Here is a 17,136-nt window from a genome sequence, read left to right on the forward strand (position 1 = left end):
TCACTTTGCACTCTTTTCACTCTATTCTGTGTATACTGTTACATTTGTCACTGTACTGTTGCATGATCACATTATCACATGTATGCAGGGATGTATGTACTTCCTGTACTTGCAGAAATCACTGCCCAGGGTCACAGTTTGCATTTCTACTAAGTGCTAAAACGCTTGTAGAATCGCGGTAAAACGCAGATAAACGCGGCATAGACGTTTTTCAGCTTTTTCCAGCATTTAAAAAAAAGTTTTAAAACATTAGAATAAGTGCATAAAAACGCTTATAAACGCAGTAGGAACGTTTATATGCCTTTTTACAAAATGTCCATGTAGACCCAGCCTTAGTTAATATTAAAAATAATGACTCATTCTGCCATCTAGTGGCCCATTCTCAGGTGCACAGCTGACACAGTAGGAAATGTTATCCGTATAAGTGAAAATTATGAATGAATCTAGAGCCAATTGACAAGAGAATCATTTATAATTTAAATTTCTAGCAATGTGCTAATGGAGTATGGGGGTCCAATGTAATAACACGGTTCTTTACAGAATTAATCCAAAATAAGACCAACAAATCAACCAAAAATTACATTTCAGAGGATATTATGAATGCAGTATGCCCAACTTTTTGCCATGGCTAGCATGGTAAAACTGAAATAGTATTATTTACTGCAATTTGTTGGTGTAACAATTATATAAGCTATATCATACTTTTTGTTAACAAAAGTGAAGTATTCCTAGAAGTAGAAAACTGATTTACTCTCTAGCCAGCAGTGGATGCTACATTTGCCTATTTTTTGGCATTTGGGCTGTAAAAAAAGCTGCATGTGGAATCCAGCCAAATGTTTTGCCTTTTTGCTTTGTGTTTATCTGTTTGTTTTGGACAGTAAAGTTTTAGGGCTCACTGGGACAGGAAGTGAACAGCGTTTTCACAAACGGACACAGACAACAATAATTATCTGACAGTTAATCCAAGTTTCCCATTCTATGAAAATAAAAAAAGAAATAGTTTAACAGTAGTTCTACATTAGCACATTTGCTTAAAGCTAAATTCTGTGAATCTGTTAGAATTACTTATGCAGTAGGGCTATCTTGAATGTGTATTTGTCTAGGAGGAAGAAAAAACAACAACTTTATTAATCTTGCTTCTGCAACAGCCTCCCATTTAATGGTCCTGAAGTGGCCCTAAATTTATTCATAAAGCACCACTACTGCACTGACAAAAACATCCCATGCATTGCCCATTAAGCACAGAAAGAGATTAAAAAAAAAAAAAAAAGTACAGTTCATGTAAAAAATAGACCTCCCCTTTCATAGTCCCATCATGCATAATCAATTTAAAATAAAATGCTAATAAAATTACCTGTCAGAGAGCTGTCCAGAAACAAAGGAGCCTGTAAGAACACCAGCAAAAAACAAAGAAGTTGTCAGAGGTCCCTTCCAATCATCATCACAGACTATGTCCCACTGTAAATAAAAATGTAGAATAAACTAATATGCACAAAAGCAGTATATGATAGAAAAAAAAAATAACAAATGTCATTAGCATCTGTTCCTTTCTTTTTAATATATTTTTTAGTATTTTAAATCATATAATACTGAAGCCTGCATATACATTGATTTTTTTTTTGTTCATAGGACCTTTATTACCAGGCTCCAAATTAACGCAACAGCAACCCAAAAATAGACTTTTATATTATTTGAAACACCACCTAAAGCACCCTTGTCAGGGGATAAAACAAATGGGAACAGCATAAGTCTTAAAGAAGCAGGTTCATATGTTCATGCTTACCTACCTGGCTGTCCTCCACGTTGAAATGTTGCTCTTTTTAAGAGCTCTGTGTTCCAACACTACCCTTTACTTTTGGTCTTGTTGTATAGCCTGTCCTCTATGGTTCCTCCTGTAGACTCCTGTGCTGCTATGGGGTCCCGAAGTAGTGGTCAGCAGGAGAAAAAGAGGGGATAAAATCTGTAATACATTCTGGAAGCAAACAAACCAGACACTAGCCAAGAAAGTAGCTTTCACTGGCTATTGCTGAGCTTGACTGTGTCACTTTAAAAAATGTTTTAACATTCATGTCTCAAAAAGATCTGATGGGGATGGCTTACCTAAAGCGTAAGTAAAGTTAATACAAATTGTGAGCAGGCAGGTCCTTTATTGCAAGGACAGGTTATGTTCCCATCACAATAAAAAGTTTGCCTACCTAATAATTTAAAAAAAAAATAATCTCATCTGTCCTCGCTTCATTACAGGTGCTGCCATCTTATTCCAGTCCTCTTCTCGGTTCAGTATCTTTCATCGATTGACCAGGCCAGAATGACACAACTCTTCCGTCAGAAAATATTGTGGACAGGCAAGTATGTTTTATTGCAAAAGGGACCTTGTCTGTTGTCTTTAAGAATTATTGGCTGTTCACAAAGCAAATTGAATTATCCCCCTGCAAGAGATTTTATTTGAATTGATGAACTGATTGATGAGGTGAGGCTCTGCCGACTTCTATCCAATCATATACATGTGCATTTTTTTTTCAGGTTTTTAGAATTTTTTTTTCCTGCATTTACTAAGCTGGTAAAATATCCTTTGCAAAGGGAATGCACATTCAAAACATTCATATGCATTATATGTGTCCAACTAAAATAATATATGTTTGAAAATGTGTGAAAGGTATTATATGTAATACATTATTAGGACAATATGGCAGAAATCACTGCCATTACCCCATTTAGGAAATTATGTCTTATAGGTTACTACATGTTGGCCCATGTTGCAAATGCAGGATAATTTATTGAAAACAGGATTTTCCAATTCTCCTGTGGACAATCTACAAAAAAAAAAATTTAGTTTACACTATATGACGCCTTTACATTTTCTGTGAAGTTAAATCAACAGTTGCACCTCATTGAAGTACACAGTAGCAACCTGACTTGTATAGTAAGTGCACATATTTATAGAGTACAGTATATGCAAAAATGAAAGCACACCTAAGGTAGGAATGTAAATTACTTCGACAGTTGCAGCTATAGGTATCTTTTAGACAGAGAAGATAGTCTTCTATTCTAACATTGAGCTGAGAGAGAAGGTATTTGAAAAGTAGATATGCCCACTGTGAGTCTAGTATGATCTTCTGGCAATACAGAATAACTTAATCATACTTTCAAGGTATCAGAATGTAATTTCTGATCACTACAGTTAATTGATGTTGGAGCATAGTCAGACTTCAGACTATGAATACAGTCGACTGTGTTCCCAAATCTAACCAAATCCACTATACACCTCTATGTGTATTAGTTTTTACAATGGCATAATATACAGAGTTTTCTCGTCCTGTGACATGTATGTATGTATGTATGTGTGTGTCATTGGAGAGTGTTGGAGGCCTCACAGGCAGCTGCAAACAACCTTGGCTATAGTGGGAATGGTGTGACAGTGGTACAAACAGTCTCAGATATTCTTAGAAGTGTTGAAAGTTTAGAAAAGGCATAACAAATAGAACAAGGTCAGCATCATGTGCCAATTTCAAATATTGTAGTATTAAAAATACCCTGAAAAGTGTTAGTTGATGACAGTGTTTCCTTAAAGGTACAGCATTTATATTAACTGATTGATTTATTTAGTCTGTAGTTAGCTTGAGATGCTGACATGCAGATACCAGATAGCAGTGGTGCTGTAGATTATTGTGTACATATGTGAAACCTAATAAGTAGATACTGTTTGTACAGACATAATGCATCATTACAAAATGTAATGCTGTAAGTAGTAGTTCTGCCACTACGTGGTAGTATTAGGTTTAATGCTTGTATATTGTAATGCACTTTTTAGTAAGACAACACGGCTATGTCATTTCCTGACTAAGCTCCAGACACGTTTGCAGCACCACCATAATTGGGAGTCATATGCCAGACCAGCTTCCAAAGTAGTAAACACTGCTGCAGATATAGATACAGCAAAACTGGATTTTTACAGTGTTTTATGAAATTTTTCAGTTGCCAATCTTACAAACCAAGTATATTCAATTGCCTTGTAGTGGCGAGATAAGAATCAACAAGCTCTAAATACTATATCCTTGAGTGGGCATAATGATCAAACTGTGCCCATATGCGAAATTTAAACTGCAAAACAGGACAATACACAAATGAGCAAATCTTAGTAAAGTTGTTTTGAAAATAAGCTCAGCAAGTAAGAAAACATAGTGACACCTTAATCAAACAGCTGCTTATCATTAAAAGGCCACATACTAACTAAAAGAAAAATCACTGATGATTGCTATCAGTCGAAGTGCAGTTAAATGGTCAACACCAGGGATGAACTGGGGTACGTCACTGAGCAGAGTTAGCAATAAATACTGCTGGTCTGCCATTACAGTAAACATATGTGGAAGTTCAACCAAGGGGACATTTCTATCCCAAAATGCCCTGTACTATGAGCAACAGTGGGGACTTTGATATGTGCCAGTCCCCTCACTATAAAACAAATGTTGCTGCTGCACTACCTATTACACATCAGAGAAAAGGTTTCAGATAAGCTTGAAGAATACCTTGCCCATGTAAGCAACACATGTTCCAAAACACAAGCTATTCTGAGAAAGCATAGAATTATGTTCCAGACTGCTGAACTATGCAAAAAATAGTGTTTCAGACAGGATGAACATAACTATGTGAAAAGGGTCTGAAACATGCAGAAATGCCAACAACATACCGTGAATCGGCAATTATGTAGGAATACTCCATATAAACTATGGATTGTAAAGAAGCCTGATCTTAAACACTTTCAAATTTTGGGGGTGAGGCATCTGTAAATATTTCTGAAGGCAAGCAAACAGAACAGGAGTTTTGTGCTAAGAAATGTATATTGTCTAGAGTAAGTGTACAGTAAGTCTTAAATGTATAAAATTCTGCAACCAGACACTGCTAAGGCAACATTCGTTGTAAGTGTAATTACTAACAAATCATTTACTTGTCAAATGCCTAACAAAGTGATACAGGAAGCATTATCCAAAAATACAACCTGAGCAAGATGCCAACATTTCCAAAGTGAGCACTCCGTACAGAGGTATGTAAGAAAAAAAGAGTAAGGAAAACTTTTATGAGGGCTTTAGAGTTGTAATTCTCCTTTACCTTTTCCGCAGCCCAGTCGGCATGTATCACTGCACCGTGAGCAGAATGCTCTGAACCACCGTGTCACTGGGAAATTTAAACAACCGGCCCTCCTCAAATGTTGTCACAGGTCACATAGCTAACGCTGAACGTGATGACACTTTCAAGCATTTATGCTGCTCCGCCACTGTCCAGTATTGAAGCATGCATGCTTAGCCTGTATTCACAGGCTGAACTGTCATTTTCACTGACAGCCGTTCCCTTTTAAGGGCTTGAAAAATCAGTCGAAAAAGGTGCCAGAACTCTGTTCCGGTGTGTTTTATGAGAAAAAAGCCCTGTCCAGAACAGTTAGGTCAAAGGCTTTTATGATACTAGTTGTAGTATTTTTTCCAACCCAAGTCACCCGATCTTGCGCCTGCGTCAGAAGTCGTAGTAAGAAGAACCAGGAAGAAGATGACACCGTCTGGCGCACCGGCTCAGAGACTGATGCTGGGACAACGCGGGACCCAATGGAAGGCACCTCCGGATGGCCCTGCGGGATTTAAGGCGTGTTTTTTTTTTTTTTTTTTTTTTTTTTTTTAAAGCACTTTTCAGTTTAGTTCCTCTTTAATAATAAGAAAACTAGAATAGAATCAAAACTATATTATTTGCTATATGCAGTAAATCCTGGGAGGCTCTTGGGTGCTCTCGGGCTTGCACAGAAGGAGCCTTTTTGAGAAAATAAGAAAAATTTGCAGATCTCATGCATGAGCAGTGAGATTGGCAAGTTTTTTTTTCTAACCTACGCCACCTGATCTCGCGCCTGCGTTGGGTGACGTAGGAAGAAGAACCAGGAAGAAGAGGCAAAGATGGCGCACCGGCTCGGAGACAGATGCCGGGATCCAATGGAAGACACCTGCAGATGGATCAGACTGCCCTGCAATATTAAAGATAAGAGGATTTGTTTTGGTTTTAAGCACTTTTCAAGTTCTCTATTTAGCCTGAGTGTCAGTGTATATGAAGCGATATTTTGTAAGGTTACCGTGCAATTGTTCAGCTCTCACGCTCTAGGAGAATAGTCTATTTCACATCATCGAAGGATCAGATACTTTTTTGGGTTTCAACAATTGTATTGGGGAAAACATTGGTTATCAGCCCTCTTTTTATTATTTATTTATTTAATATAGTTTCAAGCAGTGCACTGGGCTGCAAAGCAACAGAGTAGTTTAATCATTCATAAATCCTTGGGGAGCCCTCTGGAACAGCTGATTTAACATGTCAACACCTTATCTATACATCCTTTCAATTGTCAAATATTGGGACAATCTACAATGGAAATCATAGCATAAGGATTGTAAATATATTGGGAGATATCTTCCCATATAAAAATGGGCCTGCTCTATTTCTCCCGCTAGGGGGTAATGTGGAGTTTGCCCCTGAGTTGTCTTCCCCTATACTTGATGATTGGGCTGAGCAGGGTCTGACTGAGAATGCTAATCAATCCTAATACCAATAAGGCCTATTCTTTCCCAGAATTGAGGAAAAGATTCTCTGTATGGCCAACAGTATTTTTCTGTTTATCCAGACACTCTCTCCTCCCACATCCTCTAAAGCTATTTCTAAATGTTAAGATTTTTTAAGAACGGATTTGGATTATTCTACCACTAAAACCGGAATGGCGAAGTGGCACCAATATTTTCCCAATCTACCAACTGCTAAAATCCTAAAATTGTATAGAATATCCTGGAAAGCGATACCTGCAACCCAGTATCGTGAGTTTTTTCGTCTCTTTCAAAAGAATGACATTTCCCCTAATCGAGCCCATTTTATGGGACTCGCTGATGGAGATACCTGCTTTAAATATGGTGCCCCTGCAGCTACTTTATTTCATAATTTCCTGCAATGCCCATGTATTAAACAATTCTGAAAACGTGTGTTGAGCTTTATTTGTACTAAACTATTAACTTTTGTACCATTTACTCCTGATTGGGCTGTTTTTGGAATGGTGGAGAGTTCTACTTTTTGGTTCGCTAGAGGAGCGAGACGTGGCATTGCTACTTTCAGCGGCAGCCAGGAAAACTATATTGCACTGCTGGTTGGAACCCTCCCCCCCAATACATCTTTTTATGATCAAATTACAATTATTTAGAATGGGCGGAAACTGCCATACAAAACACAATGTTTCCTTGAAACATGGCAGAGTCTCATTGCTACACTTAACACTCCCACAAAAATAAAATTGTACAATTGTTTTCGACACACCACATGGTACCTAGGAAGGGAGCTGGAACATGATCCTCCTATAGAATTCGAATCACTGCTGATTCACTTAGGTTTATTGATAATACTGTTTGGGTGGATGTTTCCGAGGATGGATGACTTTGGCAGGTGTGCTCCAAGTCCCTAAATGTGTTAGCCGTTCCAAGACATAAACCAATATTTTCTAAACCTTTACCACTATCATTCAAAAGACCAGTACCTTGTAAGTGCAGAAGTGATTTAGATGGCGACAACACAATGTATAACTATGTATGCAGTTGGCCTTCTCTATTCTCTTAATAAAACTCAAAGTCCAGCTAATATGGCCAATGATTAGTCTTACAGATCTGTAAACAATCTGTACTGGTCTGACTGGTCTGATGGAGTAGATTAAAAAAATGCATTTGGCTGTAGGGCAGTTACTGGTAAATTGAGGCCTCAGCATTTTGTCTAGACAGGCGTGTCTGTACTTTATATAACAAATTTCCAAATCTTTACATTCTCACAGAAACAAAAAAAAGTTAGTCATGTAAATATTAATACAAGTTTAAAAATGTATATAATATAGTAGAAACATTTATGAATGTCTACATATGCCTACCTAATTTTCCTTAATTGTCTAATAATGCCAGAGTTTTATCCAGTCATATCTTGGTTTATGGATCAATTCTCACAGAAACAAAATGTTAATCATGTATATTTAAATACCAGTTTGAAAATGTATATAATATAGTAGAAGAGTTTATGAATGTCTACATATGCCTACCTAATTTTCCTTAATTGTCTAATAATGCCAGAGTTTTATCCAGTCGTATCTTGGTTTATGGATCAATGAAAATGGAATACACTGTTAAAGAGCCTAATAGAGTGTTCCAAAATGCTTTTTACAAGATATTTACAAGGAAATTATTTTTTTTCCAGATTTACCGTATTTACTTGACCTTTGCCTTTGCCATTTGAGACATATGGCCTGATTTACAAGGTATTAAAGCTCTCTAAGACTGGAGAGGATACACTTTCTTCTGTGAACCTGGGTAATCCAAAAAACCTGGATTGGAATTCTTAATGTCCTGTCGAAAAGTTTTAAATCCTGATGAAAGTGTATTCTTCCCAGTCATGGAGAGCTTTAATAAAGCAGGCCCATTGTTAGAGTTGGTTACATAATTTGCATTAGAAAACAGCATCATCTATTAATGGCCAACAATAATGCACAAAAGATTATCTAAGAACAAGTGACCATCGAATCATAACCAACCACAAAATACTATGAAATATGTACCTTGGTTCATATATAGATTTAGTTTATATTTGGATATATAAAGTAATTTCCTCTTCCAAACGTGAATACTCAAACATATCTGTTGTCTAACCATCATATATGTTTTCTAACCATACAAGTTCATGATAAATAATGCAAAAGGATAAGAATGAAGAAATTGGTTTTTTTTGTTCTGTATTATTTATTATGTGCTTACTCACACAGCTGTGTGAGTGGGGTTTGGCTACATAGAAATATACTTATGGAGATAATTCTGTATTTTGTTTTTGTTATATGCATACAAGCTCATGCCAAAAAAAAAAAAAAAAAAAGGTGAAGACAGAAAACCTGTTTTGAATGGACGATAATAAAGCCAATACTTTAAAAATTATTGAGCCAGCCTGCACCATGTTCTGTTAAATTTTGGTTAGTAATCTCTGTCTCACCTATGGCAGACCAGGGCTTTCCAAAGTCACAAAATCTAGATGGGCTGGTGCAGGAATCCCTGCAGGAAGGTTTAGATTCCACAGAAAAATCATCCCACACTGTGGACTCAGGCATGTCTCACTGACTATAAATAATTTACAGACATGTGAACAGGCAAATTACCAGCCAAGACATTAGGGTTAGTTGTTATATGGGAAAAGCCATTACACTGGCAGAAGGTTGAACCAGGAGAGATAGATACATGCCACAGACAAAGGGAAAGTTCTAGAAACATCCAGAAAATCACAATTTTCCAGATGAAAGGGTAAGCTGGTAACCAGAGAGAAAACAGAATTTGAACCTTGTAAAAAGTGAAGTCAAAAAGACAAAAAAATTACACTTACCTTCAATCCCGAAGGTCCCTCGATGACGCTTTTCCTGCGATCCAGTCCCGCATCATCCCAGAATTCCTCTTAGTCCTGTCGCTGAGGAACTGCCGGCTGCAGCCATTTTTATTCCTCACTTTCTTCTTTTTCCTCAGTCTTCTTGGCATATCACACAATCTCACACTGCACAGGTGTGCGAGATCACAGGTGTGCCCAGCCAATCAAAGCTAAAAGGGGAGGTGCTGCACCTTTTTTTTTTTTTAAAGGGTGTTGCACTTAAAAAATAAGACATAATATACAAATGAAACAATTCAGCAAACTTGTATTTATCATGTTGGGAGGGCATTGTGGGGCACCACACTGCATTCAATCCACCAATGGATACCCAGTTCTGATATTATATTTGTCATTTTTTATATTTATTTCTTATAATTTGATTTGTTCTGGGTGATGACAAATCACAGAACATATCTACATTGTACATACAAACATAAACAACACATATGCCATGGTAACTTTTAACTAATAGTAAACAACTTGACTGCTCAAGAAAGTCCACAATTTTTATGATCCAATTTCTCTAAACTCATATTGGACAGTCCCCTACTTTCCCTCTGCACTGTTACTGCTCTTCAGGATTCCCACAAGTCTCTGCCATTTAATAGCCAATAGGAGGTGTCCATGTCATCATGCAATGTAAAGATGGGAATAGAGACTCAGCACTGGAGTAATTAGGAAAGTAGAGAGTTTGCTTTTAGTTTATTTTTCTTCTTTCCAGTAATCATTTTCTGATCAAAGGGGTGTTGTTATGCTACAGATCAGCTTTAAAATTAAAAAAGGCAATATCACCAAGATATGCAAACTTACAGATTTCCATAGATTTGATGGGAATAAAAATTTTTTTTTTCAAAGCTAACAAAAAACTCTTAGTGCAGGCCCCTGTCCAGTCACAAAGCTGGGGCACCAAAAGTGATCGGGGAAGTAGGATGGCTCAGTGGTTGGCCTTTGCAGCCCTGGGTCTCAGGTTGGAACTTCAGCCAAGGCATCAGCTGCATGGAATTTGCAGGTTCTCTCTGTGTTTGCATGGGTTTCCTTCACAGTACTCCAGTTTCCTCCCACATTCCAAAAATATGCAGGTAGGTGAATTGGCTTTCCCAAACAATTGACCCCAGACATTAATCACATGTGACTATGGTAGGGACATTAGATTGTGAGCCACATTGAGAGACAGCTAGTGACATGACTATGGACTTTGTAAAGCAATGCATATTATGTTGGCATTATATAAATACTGGTTAATAATCCTAAAACAAATCCCATTATTATTCATCTTAGACCAGGGGTGTCCAAACTTTTTGCAAAGAGGGCCGGATTTGGTAAGGTGAAAATGTGTGGGGGCCGACCACTAACCAGGGTTAGTGTAGACGTGGTCTGCACAGGTCCCGCACAGCACACGCCCGCTATAATGACCTAGGGGACTCAACCACCAATGAGTTTTTTTGTACGTGTGATTTTTTTACTGTGGTCAACAGTGCTGGCGGGCTGCATATTATTGATTTTATGACAGAGGCTGCGGGCCGGTGGAAATCTGAACAAGGGCCGCAATTGGCCCCCGGGCCTGACTTTGGACATGCCTGTCTTAGACGATATGTAAAGATGCTCTCTCTTCTGTTTTCCACAGTACTAGGCATCACCTGGATCTGTCATGTGACCTGAAATGTCATTTAGAGCAGTGGTTGCCATCCTTTTCGGTCCCACAGACCACTCTATTTACCAGCTCCGGACCGCGCATGGAACAATTTCTTAAAAGGAATTCTTACATGACATTTCTTAACAGTCACCTCACAAGGTACTGTCTCAGGAAAGTCTCTCCTTACGGGCACCCTTGTCATAGGATGTGTGGGGAGGGGGGGCTTACCAATAAAATGTTGTACTTTTATTCATCCCTTTTTATACCTCTGTGGCAGCAAAGTATCAGTATAGTAAAAAACAAATCTTCCTCTGGCCTCATCATTGTATGTCTGTTATGACTAAAATTATGTTTCATCTTTTCAGTATGTGACATAAAACCTGTGAAAGACAATTTGCTGACTGAGAGATGGCCTGTTTCTATTCCAATTGTATCACATTGCATGATAATTGTCCCTCAGTGTCCCTCCCACTGTCATGGTACATTCATAGGATAAACGTTCTCAATGCCGCAGGTATATCTCAGGGAACAATATTATATAACATCAATATTGGTGTAATACTAGATTAGCACATCATAGGGCAGTTTGTCTTACAGGTACTCCCAGGGCAGTTTCTTTACACCCACATGTACTTTTTCACTGCACACACATACACTCTTTTGTGTTTAATCACTTTTCATGGGTATTAAAGAATCGGAACTCAATGTATGCGATTGTTCAGGAGACCTGTGCACTCCCAATCAATATTTTCCAACATTTTAAATCTACCTGCAACCAGTTAGAACATAACCTTTTAATATCAGTCAGCTGCTGAATTTCCTTCAGGTTCACTTCTGATCCACTCATTTTGTCCAAATGGAAGTTGGATAAGAAGTAAAAATCTGTATGTGTAATCTATTTAATTAAGATAAGTGAACATTACCTTGTGAATATATTTGATTCTTTTAGTAAAACAACCCCTAACACATACTCCAACTGACCTTCCCAGTGCACCTGCATTGCAGTGCAAAAAACAAACTACCATGTTTTGCGGTGCACAGCATGCATGCTTTTGGGTCCGTTATGGCCACACATTCAAATAAGTGGGATGCCCTCACCAAAATAAATGAACATTAACACAATTTTTTTTAATACATTGAAGACCAAAATGGTGTGAAATTGGGTGGTACGATTGCATTGCTTGTGGAGTAAAAGACGAATGTGTATAAACTTATCTTATCACATTTTTGTAATATTTTAAAAAATTCCTCATTAGAAATGATCCTATTTTTATATAAGAATTTTTTTATAGCATATAATTTAAAAAAGACAATTTCCCAGTTTTCACTTTTAAAACCTAGGCTTTGGAAAAAGTACTATCAAGATAAGGCAGTAGACAAGATAAAATAAGACTAGATATTGGAGTGTTTCAAACCAATTTATTGTAATTCATTAAATAATGTATTCCCTTCTTATGCAATAACTTAAGGTAAAACAAAACCTGCATGGCCTACTTTAGTGCTGGAAAGCCATACACAATAGGGGAGAAACTCTTCTATTTATTGAGAGTTATTTAAGAAAACAATCAAGTTGCAAAAAGTTTACTTCCTTTCTAATCATCACATTCAGGGAGTCATGTTTACATGTTGTAAATAATAAATTACAAGGCTTCATTCTGAGACCAGTATTTTTGTTCTGTATGTAAATGTTATATAGTTTGTGCATAAAACCACCACTTCTGTGGAATACAGTCCTTGCAAACTGGCCTGAATGCATTAGATTGGGCAATATACTGGTCATAAAGTTGCTGTTAGTCCAGTTAGGTAACTTTTTTGCCTCCACGAATCAATTGTGATAGACAATATATTTACAGTATTGTATGACTTGTATTAAATACCCAGGCTATATGAAATGCAGTTTTTATACCCCCAATACTTTTGCAAACCAATATCTGAGCATGCAAAGTTATTTGGTGAACATAAACTGTGCACTAAATAATTTGCAGCTTTTAAAAATTTAAATAAAAGTCAACATTTGAATAAAAGTCTGCACTGGGTTTGATGTTAATTTTATAGCTTTCATTCATTAAAATAATAACTAGTTTTCTGGCCATGAGGGTCCTTAAGGAGGTACAGTACTTTCTTTTATACGTTGACAACACTCAGTCTCCCAATGTTTCCCTGTAACCACTGTAACCATCATGCAGACACTCAGTACAAAAGTCAAGGTCCACTGTGGCCACCATCAGGAAACGTATAATATTATCTACAGCCCTTGCTGGAGTACATGCACATTGACATGAAGTTGCTATAAAAGGACTGCGGCAGATTGTCAGTGCTGATATGCAGCAAAGTATGTAAAGGGAAGTTGGCTTTTTTTTTAAATGTCAGGTGTTTATACTATACAGTGATTTAGCAAACTCTCTGTGATCGTGTCATAGGCTTGGCTATTTCAAAATAAGGAAGGGATATATACAAATAGCCTAACTGGATTCCAAAATTGGAGCTACTAGAACCTATACTACTACTACAGAAACATAGGGAGAATAAACTGAATAATACAGTGTTCTCTGTACAGCACTGTGTAACATGTTATTTTTTGCAAGCCAACTAAACAAATTAAATAACTGCTGGTATTAACAGAGTTAAATTTGTGTTCCAGTAAAACTAGAGCATTTATGTTGAATGAAATGGCTTTTACAGCATTGTGCTTCTAAAGTTCAGTTATGATTGCCCATGCGTTGAGCAAACATACATGTATTGTACAATGCCTGAGCTGCAATAACTACCAACAATAAAACCTGTCTATAGAAGCCAAGGAATGCATGCTTCCTATAAATAGTAAAATAATTACCAATATAAAAACCATTGCTGGATTACATCTACTGGCATAATGAGCAGTATATCAAACACAGCTGACGTTTTTTTGTTTTGTTTTTCACTACAAAAGCACTTAAGTTTTATAATCCTTTTTGAATCTCAGTGCTACTGATCTCCCCCAACTTCCATCAAACATTATCTATACAGCCTCCAGCATTGGCATTCCACGCTTGGTATGGGCATTCTTGATAATAACTATGGTGGATCATACCTGTGCATAGTAGATTGGCAAAGCTTTTTGTTTACAAATCAGGGAGCAGGTAAGGTAACAATACAGGAAAATATAAGCTAAAACAGGAAGTTCCTGGACAGTCATGGCACAGTTACCAGGTATTATATTATTAACAGCAGGATACACTTAGAAAGATTAAAAACACATTTTACAATTGCAACATTATAATGCATAGAGATTGGAATTCCAGGTTTAGATCTACTTCAATCTGCTCAGAATTGAACAGATTTCTATGTAGATATACAGACTTACCTCTGTGATAATAGTGGACCGATAAATGTCCCTGTCAAACTCCCATCCATCCAGGCACTTCTCTTTCTTTATGTCACTCAGGTTCACCTGTAGTCCAGGTAGGAGACCCAGATCAGAGTAGTTCTTCAGGGTGTCCAGTTTGTACCTCCAGCACCTGCTTTGTATCAGATCACCATCCTTCTCCTCCCAGGGGATGCTGACATTCCTCCATGCCAGGCTCAGGTTGGCACTGTCCGGTACACGGCACCGGTGTTCAGGGATGGCGGCCAGGAACATCACAGACATACCATTGAAGCCATTGGGAATGGTGCTGGCACTTAGCAGGAAGAAGACGATTAGCTGGTAGGGACCCCAGTCTCCCAGAAAAGAGATTGCCTGGTCATAGTCAAGCATGGTTAGATTGGTGTTGGAGGGGCAGTTACAAGCGATCTGCCTTTTGCCAAGGGGTAAAAAAAAAAAGATCTGATCACCAGGACTGCTTCATGTGGTTTGTACGATGACTTACTGTATTCTGTGCAGGAAGGGAAGGGGAAGAGTGCAGCCTGCGATTCTGTTACACAACCCAGAGCATTATTTCCTAACTACTCACAGTGCTGGAGGATGGTAAACTAATCAGGGCATCACATCTTCATATAGCTCCAGCCTCACCCCCAGGCAGTAAGGGACAGCTCTTTGTAATCTCCCAGCCATTAATGCCATGTCTTTGGGCTGGAAGGTCCCCTCCCCGGGGTGGATGGCATGCATTTTTCTCCTCCCACCTGTCTAGTGACACAGCACATTTACTCTTCTTACCAAACGCCCAACATACTCCTTAACCCATTGTTTGCCACTGCACTGCTTTCTTTGATTATCATGCTGCCTGTATATGTATTCTGTTAAACTGTGAATGTTCTGAGACACATATAACCCCTTCTCTGCTTGCTTTCCTATGCAATATTATGCCTGCGCTTCCGTTATGCCCAGCCCACCCTGGTATGATCCAGCTGACAGCCACCATTCTGTACATGGAGGAAGCCATGCTCTGCACAGTGCCCAGCAGATGGGGACATTTGTCTATAGGGCCACTTTAAGGTGTACACGCCACAGAAGAGTGGCCTTAAACAAGCCACTGTTAGAAGAACAAAATAAGAAACCACGTTTGCCCAACGGCATGTGGAAGACTCCTCAAACACATGAAAGGAAAGATCTTTGCTCAGAACAGATAAAACTGACGTTTTTGGTCATTATGTGAAATTTTATATGTGATGCAAACCCAACACTTCCCATCAACCCAAGAGCTCCATTCCTACAGTGAAGCATCATGCTTTTTTTTTCATTGGCAGGGACAGGAAAACTGGCCAGGATTTAGGATAAATGGCACCAAATAGAGAGCAGTTCTTTAAATAACTGAGACTGCAATGAAGGTTTACCTTCCAGCAGTACATTGACTTTCAACATTCCATCTATTTATATATATATATATATATATATATATATTGCTGAAGATTAACTTATTTCCCCTTTAAAAGAGCTATAGATGGAAGTTTCACAGACACGTGTGAGAACACTCAAATGTGGTTATTGTTGTGATTTATTCAGAAAAGGTGGTGGTATTTATAGACAGTGAAGTAGGTTGTGATCTTTCAGGAATCCAGAGTCATTGATGGCCCTGAACAACAGATGGGTTGAGTTTTACTATTCAGCTGCTCTACAAAAACTCAGAGCGAAGATAGGAATAAATCCTGTTATAAAATGTGTTCCATAAAATGTAAAACACACTCACATATCAATAGTGTAAATAGCAATATTGTAAATACTCGTGATCTCAATTTTAGGTCACACAAGCATCAGTTTTCCACTGTATTATCAACAGTGTATACAACTGACTTCTGTAAACAAACTAATAACATCAAAGTAAACCCTATGCATTTATGCAGTAAAGTAAGCCCTTTGCATTTGTCGTAAAAGGGCAAGTTTTTCAGATGCAACAAAACTCAAAGGCCCTTCATCACTGCTTACTAGATGGAGAAAGGTCTGCACTCAGGGCAATGAGGCCCATATATCTTATTGGTACTGATATAGGATTAGTCTAGGAGGAAAATTACCTCATCTTCCACAGATTGTGGCACACATTACACCAGTCTGTTTTGTAACATGGGGGAACCATTGAAAAAACTTTTAGGTCTTCGAGGATCTTCTATAATTATTATATCCACAGCTCACTGTATATTAGTGTGGTGGCCAGTGGGAAAATAACCTTACAGATAGCCAAAAAGATCATTGGTGTCACCTAAAGTGACCACACAAGGCCCTCTCACTAAGCCAAATTTTATACAGTGTAAACACCCTTGTTTATATATTTGAATAACATTTTAAATACCACACAATGCTTTAATCTCAAAAAGATCTTTTTCATTTGTTTATTTTCCTATACCCTAAAAGACATCAACATTTTCAGCATTTTATATTCCTAAGTAAACCCAACACAGAGTAATTTCCAAAAGAGGCCCTTTCTGTACTTAGCAGAAGTGATGTATGTGGTTGTAAAGCCTTTTTATCATTTCTGCTTGTGAGCCCCTTGGCAGCCAACAAGCTTTTGCCATCCACCTCTGTCATCCACCTCTGTCATGTTGTGGGTGATCCTCAATACATTGTCTATGGTAGTACATAATGTTATTGATGATGCACATTACAGTGTCCATGGTAGTTCACATTAATGTCATCAGTGCAC

The 17,136-nt window shown here is 37.9% G+C and overlaps 1 protein-coding gene across 1 annotated transcript in view; it reads right to left on the minus strand.

Annotated features, from left to right (window-relative positions):
* Positions 1–15,138, minus strand: part of LOC140323612 (solute carrier family 22 member 4-like) — a 44,168-nt gene extending 29,030 nt beyond the window's left edge. The window contains exons 1-2 of the mRNA XM_072400838.1: positions 14,427–15,138; positions 1,355–1,458 (exon numbers count right to left, since the gene is read on the minus strand). Coding sequence (XP_072256939.1) covers positions 1,355–1,458; positions 14,427–14,819 — 497 coding nt within the window. The 5' untranslated portion in view covers positions 14,820–15,138. The remainder of the gene's footprint in view (positions 1–1,354; positions 1,459–14,426) is intronic.
* Between the last annotated feature and the right edge of the window lie 1,998 nt (positions 15,139–17,136).

Source organism: Pyxicephalus adspersus, chromosome 2, assembly GCF_032062135.1.
Source record: "Pyxicephalus adspersus chromosome 2, UCB_Pads_2.0, whole genome shotgun sequence".
NCBI lineage: Eukaryota > Metazoa > Chordata > Amphibia > Anura > Pyxicephalidae > Pyxicephalus > Pyxicephalus adspersus.